Source organism: Mangifera indica, unplaced genomic scaffold, assembly GCF_011075055.1.
Source record: "Mangifera indica cultivar Alphonso unplaced genomic scaffold, CATAS_Mindica_2.1 Un_0002, whole genome shotgun sequence".
Taxonomy (NCBI): domain Eukaryota; kingdom Viridiplantae; phylum Streptophyta; class Magnoliopsida; order Sapindales; family Anacardiaceae; genus Mangifera; species Mangifera indica.
Window position 1 is genome coordinate 1,151,673 of NW_025401094.1, and position 17,323 is coordinate 1,168,995.

Sequence of the window (17,323 nt, forward strand, 5' to 3'; positions counted from 1 at the left end):
TTTCATTTTATATATTTATGGACCATATTATTCTATATATACATCATCTCTTTTCACATTTATATATTCATTGCTTGATGGAATGATGTATTCAGTCATTTACATATCAATAAAATCATTTTCATTATTTCCATTACAAATAAATATTCCTGTCCAATATCAAAGTCCATTACCAAAATATTATCTATTTTAAAAACATTATTCATAATAGTTTTGCATCAAAAACATATTTTGATAGCTTTGGAGTTCATCATAAATAATTTAATCAATCTTATCTTAATATCTAAAGTGATATGAAATGTTTATATATACCTAATATCTCTCATATTTGTCAATATAAGATTTATCTCAGGGTGTTATAAAGTTAGTTAACAAAGGATTTCTTTTTTTTAAGGAATTGTATACTTGGTTTCTAATTATTCAAATGAGCAAATTCCAATTTGCAACGAACAATTAGAACTTTAATGTTTTCTAGTAAAATTTAATCATTAATAAATTAATCAACCCTCATGTTTATGCTTGTCTTTCTTTCTTTAGTCCCGCCCAATAATGGTTGTTTCAAGCTTGTTCTCCTTGGATGACTTTATTCTTCCTGGTAACAATTTCAATGCTTGTGAAACTACCAATGACAAGTTTATTGGAACAATCGTCCTGCATTATATGTCATGATTCTTCATCATTTGGAATACCTCTTCACTTATGATGGAATGCTTGTTTCATCTATTCTGAAACTTTGAACTATTTCGAATATGAGTCATATTTCTTACACCTACCAATCACTTCTCTTCGGCAGTTTAATTTATTTTTAATTATTCTTCAAATTTACTCATTTGTTACACAACATCAATTCAAGAGACATTGATGTTGCTAAAAGAAATAGAGAAACTATTGTTCTTGATGTTCAAAATTGGATAGCCGAGGTGGGTAAAGTCTTTGCAATTAGGGTTTTTCCCATCTTTGGAGTGATTGAGCTTGTAATTTCTATCTTATATGTAAGTGACTTTTGCAATTGGCTAGGGTTTTTCACCATCTTTTGTATTCGAAGATAAAATTCAGTCTCTCTTTTTCTTCTTATAATCATCTTCAATAACTATAATGAAATTTCTCTATCTACTGCACATGGTTTTTCCATTCAATTTGGGTTTTTCATGTAAAATCTTAATGTTCTTATTATGTTTTGTGTTGATTATTGGCTATTTATTTTACTGAGTTTCATAACACGAAGTATGGAATCGATATTCATTAGCAATTACTTTCAAATTGGAACTTGAACATGGAAAATGTTACTTTAGAATTATTGAATCATTTGTAACATTACATAACCATATCGAATCTTGGGTTTACGTTGAATAAAAATAGCAATCTATATGAAAGTCTTATGCTTTCCTCTTATTCTCAGTAAACTCTTGATTCTCTTTTGAAGAAAAGAATCTCTCCATTTTCACTCTTAAAAAGGAAAAAATAACAAACTTTGTCAGGATTAGGGCTACAAATGAGCCAAACCGCTTGCAGTAAAGCTTGAGCTAACTTTTACTTGGGTGGGTGAACTTATGGTTCATTTTTAAGTAAAATAACAATAAATTTTAAAAGTTTAAAATTTTACATTTACACCCTTAAAATTTTACTATTTCATTTGAATATAGGATAATTGATCAATTTAAAAGTTAATTTTTATAGTTAAACTTGAGTCAGTGTTCCTATCTCAAGGTTCAAGCTTGGTATATACTCAATCAAGCCAAGTTGTAGTCCAACACTATTTGGCTCAACTCGATTAAAACACTAGACTCAAGATGGAACCAAACAGCCTTGAGAGAAAAGGCAAAGGATGGAATTATTCAAAGGAGATTAATTACATACCATTAACTTCTCTTGCTGGCATTCTATCCATCATTATTCATCATCTGTAAACATCCGAATTACAGAAATTTCAAAACATGGAAATTGTTTCTTCAACTATTGGTTCGATTGTCGAGAACATTTCCAAGCCTCTATTCGGTGCAGCAGACCATCATATTGGTTTCCTGCTTCATTATAGTGACAACATTGAAGCATTAAGAAAGCAAGCTAAGAAACTCCAGGCTACCAAAGGCGACATACAACTAATGATCGATGCTGCTAAAAGAAACAATGAAGTAATCTTACTTGAGGTTCAAAACTGGATAACAGAAGCGGAAAATGTCTCTGCAGAAGCTGAAAAGTTTTTGGAAGATGAAGGCAAGGCAAGCAAGAGGTGCTTCAAAGGGTGTTGCATTGATCTCAGATCACGTTACCGGTTCAACAAGGCGGCAAAGCAGAAGATTGCAGTGATGACTCGACTGCAAGTAGATGTAAAATTCAAACCCATATCTCAGCCTGCTCCACCTCCTCCGGGAATTATTTCTTCGAGTGTTGAAGATTTTGATGCTAGAAATTTTACTGATGAACATTAATTATAATTTTAGTTTAATAAATAATAATTTATGAATGAATTTGATGTAATTAGTAAGAATAAACCTAATATGGTTTAAAGGTTATGCTCTAATTAAATATTAGTGTAACTCTTCAAATTTTTTAGATCTTTGATGGAATCCAATTATATAATAGCTAAACCTTCGTATAAATTTTAACTAAACAATTTTATTCATTAAAAGATGTTATTTAATTAGGTTTTAAGGGCTTTACAAATCCAATGCAGAAAATATGACACTTGTGATATTATTATAGCTATAAACTAATTTAATCCAATATTTTATAATATTTACATATACTGATCATACAGATTAATCGGTTTTAATTGTTCATGTAAATTAAAACTCACTTTTGAATCTATAGAATCAATCAAGAAAGAAACTAATCCTCGTAATATTGGATGACATTTGGGGAAAAATTTAATTGGAAGATATTGATATTCCGTTTGGGAAGGACTATGGAGGTTGTAAGATTGTACTTACATCTCAAAGCAAAAATGTATGTGATGAAGTGGATTGTGACAAGAGTCTTAGGTTCTATTCAAGAAGTTTGTTGTAGAATTGACTATTTTCAATACAATCAATCAAGTGAAATTGAAATTTTTACCTTTATTGTAATCCGTATATACATAAATATCATTCATTCTAAAGCTTAAACAAATATATTACAACATTAATCTATTTTTTCCAAAACACCCCTCCTTCTATATTTATGCAGAGATTCTCTCTTTTTTTCTATAACTTTTTCTCTCTTCTTCCTTATCTTTCAAGTGATAAAAGAATCATGTAGAAAATAGAATAAGTGCTTTAAAAACAAAAGAAGAAAGGAAAAAACTGAAAAAGAAAATAGATTTCAGATTAAGAATTACTAACTTAAAAAATAAAGTCAAAAAGGTTGGGAAAAAAACTGGAAAAAAAAACTGGTTGGCGGACCTATGGAACCTTATTCTGTAGATTTCAAATTTTAGAATAGATTGACATTTAATTAAAAAAAACTAGAAAAAAAATAATTAAATTTTTTTTTAATTTTTTAAGGTTGGCGTATTAAAACAGGCGAAAGGTTGGTGCACGCCAACCCATAATATATTAAACAGGCGAAGGGTTGGTGTGACGTCAACCCATAATATTAAAGCAGGCAAAGGGTTGGCGTGTGCCAACCCTTTATAATATAATATAATTAGATTATATTATAATATAATAATAATATAATATAATATAATTATAATATATTATAATTATAATATAATATATTTTAATTATAATATAATACAATTAATATATTATATTATAATTAAAATATAATATAATAAAAAGGGTTGGCGTTTATACTGCCAACCTTTTTAATTTTTTTTTTCAGTTAAAAATTTTTAATCTGAAATCTATTTCCTTTTTCAGTTTTTTCCTTTTTTCATTTGTTTTTGAAGCATTTATTCTATTTTTTATATGATTCTTTTATCACTTGAAAAATAAGGAAGAAGAGAAAAAAAATTGTAGAGAAAAAGAGAGAATCTTTGCATAAATGTAAAATGAGGGTTATTTTGAAAAAGTAGAATACTTATGTAGTATATTTGTTTAAGTTTTAGAATTAATGACATTTATGTATACACGGATTACAATGAAGGTAAAAATTTCAATTTCCCATCAATCAATTCGGTATGACATGTTAAAAATTAGGTTTGATTTGAGTATTTATCACACGAATTCTAATACAGACGTATTTAGGTAAACTTATTTGCGAGTTAGGTTATGTTTAAGTTGACCTTTCAAAACCCAGAATGTTTTATATATAAAAAAATATGTATGCATGTATGTACTTCAAGTGTTTTATGTGATATAATGCTAATTAGTGTACTTAATGATTCTACTTGTATTATTTGTAAGTCTGCATAATTTTAATATGCATGTGTCATGTGTGTTAATTAATTGGGCTATTATTTAATATTCATGCGTAGATAATAAAATAAGTAAACAATAACATTTTTGTTAAGCTATTTTGTTTTGATAAAATTAGTCAAATGAGTAAATGAGTTGAAATGGGCTGTGTTCTAACATGACATGACTTGTTTCTTAACTAAGTTAATTTAGGTTATGTCATATCAATCTATTCATGATTTTGATTATGTTTGATTTAAGTGTTTTTAATATTATTCTAATTTGAATTGAGTTTAAATAGAATGCATCCTAACTTAAAATGATAAAAGAAACTATGCAAACATGATCCTTTAATAGAAAGTGTCAACACTAGCTTATTGAAGCGGAGGTTGAAAATTCTTCATTTTTTTTTAGCACTTTGTCTAGTGTCTATCTTGGTTTTATTAACCATTTGGGATTATGGTGAATTTAATTTGAGTCAAACAAAATCGAATCTATTATATCTATCTTAACTTCATTCAAATTAGTATACATCACCGAAGGCAATTAATGATTATATGGGAAGCACTTATTAAAATGACCCAAATCATGTTTTGACCCAATCAAAAAGTTAATCTACAAACAGACCAATTCAATTATCATAAGAATTAATGATATCAATATGATATATATATATATACACACACTTACTCCAATTTATATTTTCAACCTAGTGATTAGTACAAATATTAATGTAAAACAATTACAATAATCTATCAACACTAACAGCTAAGTGGTGATCAATCGCAAGATTAACTTTCTTGTTATTTTACAAGAGATTGTTTAAAACATGAAGCGAGCATCAATAAAGGATTGTGTTTCCTAGCTTATATGAAATCGAATTTGGAAGACTACATAAAGTCACTTGTTTTAGTTTAAGGTTGGATTTGATTTAAATTACTCATGCTCAAATTTGAGATTGAATTAAATGAGTTAAGTTCAAGCTAAGAATTAAGTTTGTTTCATAGAATAATCTAAGTTCGAATCGATCCAACTATTTGAATTTAAGTTAACTCTAATCAAATCTCTAACTAATTTTTTTAGATTCAAATCATTTTTAAGTTGAGTCTTGTTTAGATGTGACTTAAATTAAATTCAACCCATAACATATGAAGTAGATTGTATGGGCAGCATTAATGCCACTCTTCAATGCAAGGGTATTATGTTAATGTAATTTTAGTAGATGTTTAGAGGGCCAAAAAACTAAAATATTAAGAAACAATGAATATTAATTTAATACTAATGATGATATTTTTTAATTTTTAATTTAAAATTATTTAATTATATAATTATACATAATTATAATTATATTTAGTTTTATTAATTAAAAAAGGTCAAATGACTATTTCCCACTCAAAGTTTGATAAAACCATATTCTTAACCTTTAAGTTTTACAAAGTCAAATTTTTACTTGTTATCTATTTTTATTAATGAATGGGTTAAGTTTTTTTAATAATAACTATTTTCTCCTTTTATTAAATTTATAAAATTATCATTAACATTTAATATAAATATCAAAACTCCAACCGACTTTAAAATATTATATTTTAGCCAATTCTTTAGGATATAAATGTCATTTTTGAAATCATTGAGAAATATATTGAAATTTTAAAAATTTAAAAACACCCCTAAACTTTTTTTGAATTTTCAAAAACCTACTAAAAAAGTTATTAACACCTCTAATAACTTTAAAAATTATAGTACCCCTATAGCTTTAAAAAGGCAAATAGAAAAATAAGGGAAAATAAAATTAGAAGAATAAGGAAAAAAGAAAATAAAGTGAAAACAATAGAAAAAAAAAAAACTATGTAATATAGCCTTCTTGTCCTTTGTTTTAACAGAATTTACTGATGGCAATAGATCAAGGTTTTTAAAACCGGACCATAATACAAACTGTTTTGAATATTGGTTTCGGCTGAACTGATTGAACCATTTAGATTGGCCGGTTCGACTGGAATTATAGTTTTATGTAATAACTTAAAAAAATTATGTCTAATTACATATGTTTTACATACTAAATTTTATGTAATGCATACTTTTTACAATTAACAAAATATATGTATTATTGAACATAAATTTAATAAGTAATAACCATTAACTATGCATCAAAACAAAACATTCTCTTCAATAGCATTATCTACAAAAATATATAGTTGAATATTTTATTTTCTTTCACCCTAAAAATCAATTATTTATGCAAGTATTTCAATATCTATTATTTATAATAATATTTATTATAAATTGTCATATATTGGTTTATTATATATAAATAGAGTATCATAGAAGATTGATAGTTAACTGTCAAATTTTTAGAAACTAACCACATTACGAATAAAATACATTTAGTTCAGATATCCAATATAGATACATAATAAAATTATAAATTTATAACATAAAATTATAAATTAACAATAAATCAATTATAAATTAATAATAACATATTGAATTGACAAAAATACTAAGTCAATTATAAATTAGCAATAATAAGTTAACCTATTATTAAATACCAAAAATCATAACATAAATTAACAAGCATCAAACGCCAAACCTTGTTGAATTAAAATGTAAAAAATTACAGTGTTGACTTGTTATGCACTATTTGACCAAATTATCAAAAGGGAAAAATTTAGAATACCCTGTACAGTAAACATTTAAACAAATATAATATAAAACCAACCTTTTAATTTAAACCAACAATATTATTATTAATATTACTCACTGTTGTCTTGGGAGCCTGCAGCAACTGCAACAACTACAGGCTGCAACAATTGATGTCCTGCATGCAAGATTCAAACTTGAATCAACGGCGTGAAAGCTTGCAACATGAATCCAACGGCGGTTTTAACATGTGAAGTTGGAGAAAACCATCTACAAATCTTGCGTGCACGGCAAGGAAGAAGAAAAAAAATAAAACTTTTTTTTTTATATAAAGCCTTGAACCGGAACCACCTAAACTAGATCGGACCACTGTTCAGATACGAACCAGCGGTTCGATCGTGATCTAAACCAATTTTAAACTTAAAATGGTCCTGTATTCTACAATAACCATCTATAGTACCGGTTCACGGTTCAGCCGGTTCGGCCAATCTGTTCGATTCGATTTTTCAGTCCTTGAAATAGATGACAGGTAGAAATTTGACTTTTTCAAACTTAAAGGAGGCTTGTCATTTGAGCACACCTTGGGTGGGAAATAGTTTTTCGGCGTTAAAAAATGTCAAAACTGTATTACTTTGCAATTTGGGCCCTACGTTTTAATATGCACTTTTCTTATAATTACATTATAAGCACACAATCAGGCCCATCAATTTTAGCCCACAAAAGCCCAAACCAAAGCTAGGGTTTCTCTCAACTCTTACCGGTCAATCTCTCTCATATATAAGCCATGCATCACCTATTTTCAAACCCCTGTGCTCTGCGTCTCTTCTGAGTTTCAGCTTCAATCTCGTAAGTCCCATTTCTCTTTTTAAAACAACCCACAATTTCACTTTTAATTTTAAAATCAAACCCTAATGTATTTTTTACTGATTTTGCAGCAAAGGTAAGTGAGAAATGGTGAAACATAACAACGTTGTGCCAAATGGGCACTTCAAAAAGCACTGGCAAAACTATGTCAAGACTTGGTTTAACCAGCCCGCTAGGAAGAACAGGCGTCGCATTGGTGGGTTTATTTTTAATTTTCGATTTGAGGTTTTTAGTTGGTTGTTTTGATTGATTTGTGTTGTGGGTTTGAATGAATGAATCTGTTTTGTTGTTGAATACATAGCTCGTCAAAAGAAGGCCGTGAAGATCTTCCCTCGTCCAACTGCGGGCCCTCTCCGCCCCATCGTTCATGGCCAGACCTTGAAGTATAACATGAAGCTTAGGGCTGGTAGAGGCTTCACGCTTGAAGAACTTAAAGTGAGTCTTGTTGATGCTACGTATTGTGATATATGAGCTTGTTACTTGTATGGTTAATATGATATAGAGATTAGTATGAATTATCTGTAGGTTTTGAAAGAAATATTTTTTAGTGTTTTTTATGTGTACAAAGTAATGTTAAATTTTCCTGTATAGATGTGTTTGTTTGTTTGATATATCTATGGTGAGTACCAGCTAGTTTAATTTGGATTTGTATGGTAGAGCTTGAGATTGAATTCTGATCAGGCTCTGGTGGAAGTGGGATAAATTTTAGATTCTAAGTTTGAAACGGTTATTTTTTCAATTTGTTATAACTTTGTAATTCCTATGAAACCATTTAAAGTTTCTAGTTTGAACAAATGACTGGTATCTTGTTTCTGGTCCTGTAGTTAGTTGTTCATATACTATGTACTTCTTTGTCTTGAGGTGTGTTAATTTCTTAATGGAATTGGATTGGATTGAGATACTTGAATAATCTAATTCAAAGTTCTCTTAGATTTGAATATGATAGTATACAAATAGTTTGTTTAATTGTGATTACTAGAGATGATTGAGATATGCATCCTGATTCAGACTGCACAACTAGCGTAGTGACATTTTTGTCCCATTGTTTTAATACCCTACTAAAGAATGAAATTCATAAATATGCCTTGTAAATAGGATGAAATGAGTACCCCTATGTAAAAATGTTATCTCTAGTACATTTTTTATTACACTACTTGAGATCTCAAATAATGCGGTTCTGATAATGTGTTTGGGAATACCCTATACGCATCCTGATTCAGACCGCACAACTAGCGTAGTGACATTTTTGTCCCATTGTTTTAATACCCTACTAAAGAATGAAATTCATAAATATGCCTTGTAAATAGGATGAAATGAGTACCCCAATGTAAAAATGTTATCTCTAGTACATTTTTTATTACACTACTTGAGATCTCAAATAATGCGGTTCTGATAATGTGTTTGGGAATACCCTATTTTACATATTTCATTTTTGATTCTTTCTGAATAAGGGAATTCAGAATTGGGCCGATGTTTACATCAGGAACATTGGGTTATGTTTATTTTATGAGTACTGCATATTATGTTTTAATGAGTTATTTTTTGGTCTTTTCTTTGGTTTTGGTCTTGCAATATTTGTTGATTTTCTTGAGTTTCTAGTTTGCTCCCAACATCTTTTGATGTTCTCAAGTTTCTTTCCATATTTAGATGTAAAATTCTTGAGTTTCTTTCCATATCGATGTAACATTTTAGCCTTCTCAAACAGGCTGCGGGAATTCCCAAGAAGCTGGCGCCAACCATCGGTATAGCAGTGGACCATCGTCGCAAGAACCGATCCCTGGAGAGCCTTCAAGCCAATGTCCAGAGGCTGAAGACATACAAGGCCAAATTGGTTGTCTTCCCAAGACGTGCTCGCAAGGTCAAGGTAATTGGAAAAAACAGATTTTTGTCTACGGCATTATATTGTAACCATTTCATATGCTAAAATTCTTCTGTTTTTTTTTTAAATTCTCGACATAGGCTGGTGATTCTGCTCCAGAGGAATTGGCAACAGCAACCCAGGTACAAGGACCTTACATGCCAATCACCCTTGAGAAGCCAACTGTGGAGCTTGTGAAGGTTACTCCGGAGATGAAGTCTGTCAAGGCATACAACAAGCTCCGTGTGGAGCGGATGAACACTCGCCATGTTGGTGCAAGGCTGAAGAAGGCGGCTGAGGCTGAGAAGGAAGATAAGAAGTAAACAAGGTCTGACTCAATAGACAGCAACATTTTGAAGTCTAATGTGGGACTGCTTTTTGCACTTGAAATTTTTTATTCTGTCTGTTATAGTTATTGAAACTTGGGGTATTAGTTTTGATGACATGTTTCAGTTTATTAAGCTAAGGATTTCTTGCTTATCTCATTTGTGTGAAACTTTGCCTGTCTTGTTCTCCAGGTAAATTTTTGGGAGGTAAATTTTTGGGACAAACCATATTTACTATTACCAAAAAAAACCAATAAATCGTAAGATATCATACCAACACTTCAATATCCTGTCTTTTTGTGAGGATGTATACAGGAAATTTCAGACATCTGAAAAATACCCATTTTAAGTTGTAAGCAAGAGCAATGTTTCTAGACAATCCCGTGATAGTGATGTTATGGTGAATTAAGTTTTAAAATAGGTTTTAGTCATGTGATACCAACATGTTTTAGTTATGTGATGTAACATGACAGACGAACTGGTCTGATTTGTTGGTTGAATTGTGGTGTGATGGTGTTCATCTAATTTAATCCAGGGGTTAATTTGGTTTAATGGTTAACCTGGTCTTAATTTTGACATGAATCGGATTTGAGACTAATTCTCTATGGGGATAGACAATCTGAGTAGTGATTGTAAGAAACTATTTGAACTACTTTAAAATTTATTCTTAATGATTATTTTTCAATAAAACAATATAGTATTGTTAAGATGATGCGGCATCATGTGAAGGTAAAACTGTAAGTACTCCTATATTAAGATAAAGCTTATGAACTTTGAATGTGGATATGTAAATTAATAGTTCAAACCAAAGATTAGAAGTGGATATGAGTCGAATCGAGTTTGAACATCCTTTGATTTAAGTTTGACTAGAAAGAACAATAGTTCGACTTAAGTTTGATTCGAATTCGTTGAACTAACATTAAAAATAGTTCGAATTTAGTTTGAATGAAAATAGTTTAGTTTAAGTTTAACTCAAATTTACGATTCAAATTTATGATTTGAATATATAACTCAAATTTATGGTTTATTGACAAAATGATATTATTTAACAATTATTTAATAAAATTCAAATCAAACAACAAGTCAAGCTCAAACTAAATTGAGCTATCTATTTAGCTCATAAATCAAATCGAACTGAAATCTCTATAACTTGAGTTTCTCAATTTTAAAATGAACTAAATTTCTTAACTTGAATTTGATTCATATTTAAAAAATAAATAAAAATTGAACAGAATTGAATCGAGCCAATTTTCGAGTTCAAGTTAGTTTGATTCGGGTTTAGCCCTACTGAATGCACTAGGGTTTCACTATAAGCATGGTATATCGCTACAATAAGGGTGGTCGCTATGAGTTCCAAAAGATAAGGCTTTTTAAAATTCCTAAACATTAAGGTGGCTAAAAGGATAGTTTTATATTCACTATACGATAAAACTCACCCGCTGAGAATGGTCCGGTTCCAAACCAAACCAGGTTAATGGTTGGTTCATCTTCTCAATTTGCCTTCACTTATTTTTCAAGTTTCTTTATTTAAACTGTTTAAATTTTCGGTTCATCATCTTTACACAGCCATTCAAAGCTTTAATTTTCGTTTCTTTTTAAGTCATTTTCATCAAACTTTTAGTTGATTCCATTGTGTTTGCTTTAATGCGTCAGTGAAGTTGACCCCATCAACATTTTCGTTATGAGAGGAGTGAAAATAATGGCGACTAGTACCCAGTTGGAAGCAACTGCAAGAGGAGCAGCTTACGCTTTGTTGCCGTCTTTGTTATGCTCCAAGTTTCACTCTTTCGATTTGTATGTCATTGTTGTGGGTCGTCTTGAATGTGAAAGTTTATCATTTGTTTAGTTTCTGTTTGTTTTGATGATAAAAAGTACTCGGCTTGTTTCAGGAAGAGTGTTCAGGTGGTTAAGTTTCATAGAAAGATGTTGAGTAAGCCATCACGAATCCAAACAATGCTGAACAGTTGTACCTTGCAGACCAACAAATACAGGTTATTCATTTACTTTGTTTCATAGATAAAGTCTCTGTGGTTCGCGTGTAACAATGTCATTGGTACATCAATCAATAACATCTAATCATATAATACAACTATATTTTCATTTTTTTTTTGTTCATCTAACCTCTTTCATGATTGGTTAAATTTAGAATGAATGTATTGATGGTGATATTTTATTGGACGAGTGAACGGGTGATGTTGTAACTCTTGGCTTATTGAAGAGGTATTGGGATGAAATCCCCTTTCACTAGGATGGGAAAGGGCTTGGTTTAAATGTATGTTGTTATTGGTTTGAACCATTAAGCTGCCAAGCTACGGAAATAATGTTATATTTTAGTAAATTTATCTGTGTGGGTTTGAAGCAGAAACTTTAAATTCAAACCAGCTGGTGGTGGAGGATCTTTTCATGGGTTTTCTTCTTTTACTACATTTCGTGCCACTAATGATAAGAAGAAGAGCAAGAAGAGGGAAAAGGAAATGGCAAAAGCAACAATTGGATCAAGTGCAAAGGTGGGGCTGGCGAAGGAAAAGAGGAGAACTCGATCTAACAAGGAGTATGAGTATGATTCGATTATTCAGGAATCAGATGCATCACACATTCCAGTGATGTTAGGTGAAGTGTTGGAGGTGTTCTCATCATCGAGGAGTATCAGCTCTTTCGTTGACTGTACACTTGGAGCTGCCGGTCATTCCTCTGCAGTAAGTGGACTTCTAATTTCCACCTCTTGTTCACTTTTTATTTTATAAATCACTTCTTCTCTCCAGTCCAAGTCCTTTTCTTAAATTTGATTTTTACTATCTGCAACAGATAATCAGGACCCATCCAGAGTTGAAACTTTATATAGGAATGGATGTCGATCCTTTGGCACATGAAAAGGCTCAAGCTCACATCAATTCTCTCTTGGATGCCCATTCTGATTTGAAAGCACATATCTTTCTGAAAAATTTTAGACATATCAAATCTGTGCTTAGTGAGGTTGATGTGAATCTAGCAAACTCAGGGGTGGATGGCATATTAATGGACTTGGGAATGTCCTCGATGCAGGTTTGCCCCAATGGCATTTTTGTTGTTTCTCAGTCATATTTAACTTGTTCTTATGTCATTAAAAGTTCATGCTGGCCTGAAATCTGTGTTTTTGATGTTATAGATGATTTCTACTTATACCCAAGGATAATAGTTTGAATAATTTAATTGTACATACTTTGCCAAGGCTCTCATTATTTATACATCTGCCTCCTATTTTATGTGACTGGTACTCCTGATGCACAGGTGAATAATCCTAAAAGAGGTTTTAGCGTGCTTGGTAATGGGCCTCTTGACATGCGAATGGACCCTCAAGTGAGGTTTTTTTTTTTTTTCCTCTCACATATATGAATTCTTTTATCTATTTTTTAGAAAATTCCATATTTCGGAGTACCAATGATATCCTAGTTGGAACAAAGTGGTTGTGCTAATCAGGAACTGGCTTTAGTTTCACCTTGTATAGTTAACAAGGCATATTTAAATGCAGTAAGGTAGAGGCTTAGGCTATCTTCATAAGAACTAATTCTTTTAATAATTTTTGGCTTTCTGTTTTCTCCTATGCCTGGATGTTTTATTATACAGTCTTCTAGATGAGTGAACTTTTGTTAGATGTCAGTCTTGTAGATCATGTCAGTGGCTTGTATATTCTTTCTTTTAGTTTCGGTGACCCTTTAAATTCTCAAGACTACGTGAATTGATCAGATTAGTATCGAATCAATAAATATAAATGATACTACTAATGTCCTCGAATGAAAGATTTACTCATTCTAGCAACTTGCTTTATGTTAATGTTCAGCAAGTTTTTGAGGGATCTAAAAATGATAGATCAAGTCAGTGGTTCTGATATCGTCCTTCTGATCTTTCTCTGCTGGTTTGGTTGTTTAGTTACGCTGTCTCATGCGATCTTTTGCTGGGTGATTAGTGTGATCGCTTCCTTAAGAATTTTCTTCTGTTTCACTAGACTGATTGAAGCGGGCTTTTTCCAGGCAAGTCTGAAGGCAGAGGACATATTAAATTCATGGCCAGATACTGAATTAGGTCAAATCCTGCAAGAATATGGGGAAGAAAGCAACTGGCGAGTGCTTCTGAAAAAGATTGTTCAAGCTCGAAATCATGGTGGGTTGCATTCCACTGGTGAATTGGTAGATCTTATCCGGAGTGTGACTCCAGTGACTAGAGGTAGGTTCTTTTCCATCCATCTACTGTCGTTCTGGTTTACACTCTAGCATACCTTCTGAAAACGAACATGCCTTCTACACTGCTCCACTGTCCTCATTTCTTGTAAAAGACGGTTAAATCACTTGGCTTGTAGCAACAACATAGATGATACGAATTATGCGAAATTGATCTGTAACATATATTCACTGAGTGAATAATTAATCACTGAATTGCTCTAGGGGGTAGACAAGGTTGGATAAAGACAGCAACACGGGTGTTTCAAGCTCTGAGAATTGCCGTGAACGATGAACTCAAGACATTGGAGAATTCCCTCTATGCTTCTTTCGATTGTCTTGCCCCTGGTGGTAGGCTTGCTGTCATTTCCTTTCACAGTTTGGAGGACAGAATTGTGAAACAAACATTTCTCAACATCATTGACCGCAACAAAGAAGACAGCAAAGAGGGAAATGAAGATGAGAGAAGAAGAGATCTGAAACAGATCAGAAATGACAACCAGGTAAACGAACTGTGGATTAAACAAATGATTGAAGGCTGGAATGGAACAATTCTCACTAAGAGACCGATTACACCATCTGAAGCAGAGGAAAGATTGAATCGCCGCAGCAGGAGTGCTAAGCTCAGGGTGATACAAAAGGCTTGAAATTAGATTACTGATTTGTCAGCCATTGATTCATTGAAGGGGGGAAACTGGCATGTGATCTATATTAAGCTATATGAATGTTGTATGATTTTCCACCCTCATCAATTCATCATTCTTGAATATCCAGGTAGCTTATATTTAGGGGTGGATCTAAGCCGAACCAGCTTTGGCGCGGTGTTTGGCACAAAGAAAGTTGAACTCAAGTGGGAAAATAACAGACTTAAAAAGAAAGGACTTTAACACAAATGGAAAATTTGAAGAGGTTTTCAGAAAGTAACAATAATTGAATTTTTTACAAATATTATCATATTTGTTTAGCAATTGTTATAGAATATCAACTAAAGCAATGGAAAGTTCTTTATGCGTTCTAATGTAATCAATATTTTTAGACCCGGATTAGTATAAACTGGGTTAGGGGTTGGTTCAGAACTTAAATGTTTTAATCATCGGTTAAAATAAATAAATATTAAAATAATATTCAATAAAAAGAGAATTATAATTTGATGGTTTCGAGGTAGATATTCTTGAGGAGATAGATTTTATTTGAATTTGCAATGTAAAGTTTTGTACTCTTTGACAAATTATAGCACTCCAAATCATGTTTAATTGAATCATGTATAGTATTATATATTAAAAATTTATTTTTTTATATCGTATTTAAAATATCATATTATATTGTATGATATAAATTTTAAAAATAAAATAATAAAAAAATTCTAATTGATATATTATTATTTTAGAAAAAATTACATACATTTAAAAATTTAAGAGTTTTTATATACAATTGTATTATATTATCATTTTCTTTAAAAAATATATTGATAATATATATTATATCATAAGATATATTTATTATAATGTATTAATTTAATATATCTTATAATATATATTATTTTCTGTATATATCATATCATATTATAAAATATGTATCGAATATCATATAATTCTAATAATTATATCCTCAGGGATTAAAATATATTTAAATATTGATTGGTTAAATTTGGCTTTTGAAGATGTTTGATGGATCCACAATTACATGATTTATGAAAGTATTCTTTTAGGGGCATATATTGTGGGTAATTTTGTCAATTTTATTTATTTTACGTTTGATAAATTTGATAATTATTTTAAATTAAGGATGAGCTCCAATTAAACTCAAATTTGAGCAGCCTTTTGGCTTAGATTCAGGTTAAATTTATTAAAAATAATTTAAATTTAACTTAAATAAAATAGATTTTGACCTAAATTTTATTTAAATTTATGTTATGAACCTATAATATAAATTAATAATTTAAGTTCGTGATTTATGGATAACAATTTTACTTATCCCATAATAAATAAAATTATGTTATTTTTATAATTATTTAACATAATTTAAATTAAATTAATGAGGGGATATTAATTAAAATAGGTAAAATTTTTTCCGCTTAAACTTTTTTAGGCAAACTTACAGTCATTTTATCTTTATAAGTAAATTTATTTATAATTCTAAAAATACCCTTCCAACCCTGTAGATGTAGGCGTTAGAAGGAAGGTACGGTGCGTGCGATGCGTACAGAGTGCGCATACCCTCATATATATATATATAAACAAACAGAGTGCGAGGGTGTGCGCAGTGCGTGCGGTGCACGCGCCATTTTTTATATATATATATTAAATATTATAATATTTAATATAATATACATAAATAATAATAATAATAATTTTTTAATATAAATTATATCATTATATATATTTAAAAATTATTATTATTATTTATATATATTATATTAAATATTATAATATTTAATATAATATATATAAATAATAATAATAATTTTTAAATATATATAATGATATAATTTATATTAAAAAATTATTATTATTATTATTTATGTATATTATATTAAATATTATAATATTTAATATATATTTATTATATATTTTAAATATTATATTATATTATTTAATATATATATATATATAAGAAAGGGTGCGCGCAGTTGTTTATGTATATTATATGACGGTGCACGCACTCTGTACACACCGCGCGCACTTCGCATATACCACGCGCACCGAGCACACTCCGTACCTTCCTTCCAGTGCCTACACCTACAGGGTTGGGAGAGTATTTTTGGAGTTACAAAAAAATTTGCTTATAAAAAGTAAAACTACTGTACGTTTGCCTAAAAACGTTTACGCGAAAAAGTTTTTACCTATTTTAATTAATATTCCAATTATGAGTCAAATTAAATTGAATTATGCTATCAATTTGATTCGCATGGCCCAAACAGAACCCTTTTGAGTTTGAAATATGAACCAACTGCTTCGATTTGATTTTAATTTGAGTTTAACTTAAATTAATACAAATTAAGCCAAACAAAACCGAGTTAGTTTTCAAGACCGAGACAGGTCGATTCGGTTCTAACACTATTTAAAGTTGAAATATAACCCTTAGATTCTGATTATTTTCGCTAATTCCCCTGACAAAACAGACTTC

General features: G+C 30.3%; 2 protein-coding genes across 4 annotated transcripts; both read left to right on the plus strand.

Moving 5' to 3' along the window:
- The first annotated feature begins 7,679 nt into the window (after positions 1–7,679).
- Positions 7,680–10,158, plus strand: LOC123205145 (60S ribosomal protein L13-1-like). Its single transcript, XM_044622018.1, has 5 exons — positions 7,680–7,802; positions 7,892–8,016; positions 8,122–8,255; positions 9,526–9,684; positions 9,780–10,158. The coding sequence occupies exons 2-5, from the start codon at positions 7,908–7,910 to the stop codon at positions 9,999–10,001; spliced, it is 624 nt and encodes a 207-aa protein (XP_044477953.1). The 5' UTR covers positions 7,680–7,802; positions 7,892–7,907; the 3' UTR covers positions 10,002–10,158.
- A 1,227-nt stretch (positions 10,159–11,385) lies between these two features.
- On the plus strand, positions 11,386–14,966 carry LOC123205149 (ribosomal RNA small subunit methyltransferase H-like). Of its 3 annotated transcripts, none has more exons than XM_044622024.1 (8): positions 11,386–11,481; positions 11,658–11,798; positions 11,894–11,995; positions 12,364–12,700; positions 12,810–13,046; positions 13,272–13,340; positions 14,012–14,204; positions 14,423–14,966. In XM_044622024.1, exons 2-8 carry the CDS (start codon positions 11,686–11,688, stop codon positions 14,842–14,844), a joined length of 1,473 nt encoding a protein of 490 aa, XP_044477959.1. In that variant the 5' UTR covers positions 11,386–11,481; positions 11,658–11,685; the 3' UTR covers positions 14,845–14,966. The 3 variants fall into 3 exon arrangements, with proteins under 3 accessions (XP_044477959.1, XP_044477961.1, XP_044477960.1); XM_044622026.1 differs by having other exon boundaries at positions 12,367–12,700; XM_044622025.1 differs by having other exon boundaries at positions 11,399–11,474.
- The last annotated feature ends 2,357 nt before the right edge of the window (positions 14,967–17,323 follow it).

Coding starts and splice junctions, on each gene's coding strand:
- LOC123205149 (XM_044622024.1), top strand. CDS start 11,686: ATGAGAGGAGTGAAAATAATGGCGACTAGTACCCAGTTGGAAGCAACT. Junction 12,701..12,809: donor CTGCCGGTCATTCCTCTGCA/GTAAGTGGACTT, acceptor TATCTGCAACAG/ATAATCAGGACCCATCCAGA. Junction 13,341..14,011: donor ACATGCGAATGGACCCTCAA/GTGAGGTTTTTT, acceptor GGCTTTTTCCAG/GCAAGTCTGAAGGCAGAGGA.
- LOC123205145 (XM_044622018.1), top strand. CDS start 7,908: ATGGTGAAACATAACAACGTTGTGCCAAATGGGCACTTCAAAAAGCAC. Junction 8,017..8,121: donor GAAGAACAGGCGTCGCATTG/GTGGGTTTATTT, acceptor TTGAATACATAG/CTCGTCAAAAGAAGGCCGTG. Junction 8,256..9,525: donor TCACGCTTGAAGAACTTAAA/GTGAGTCTTGTT, acceptor CTTCTCAAACAG/GCTGCGGGAATTCCCAAGAA.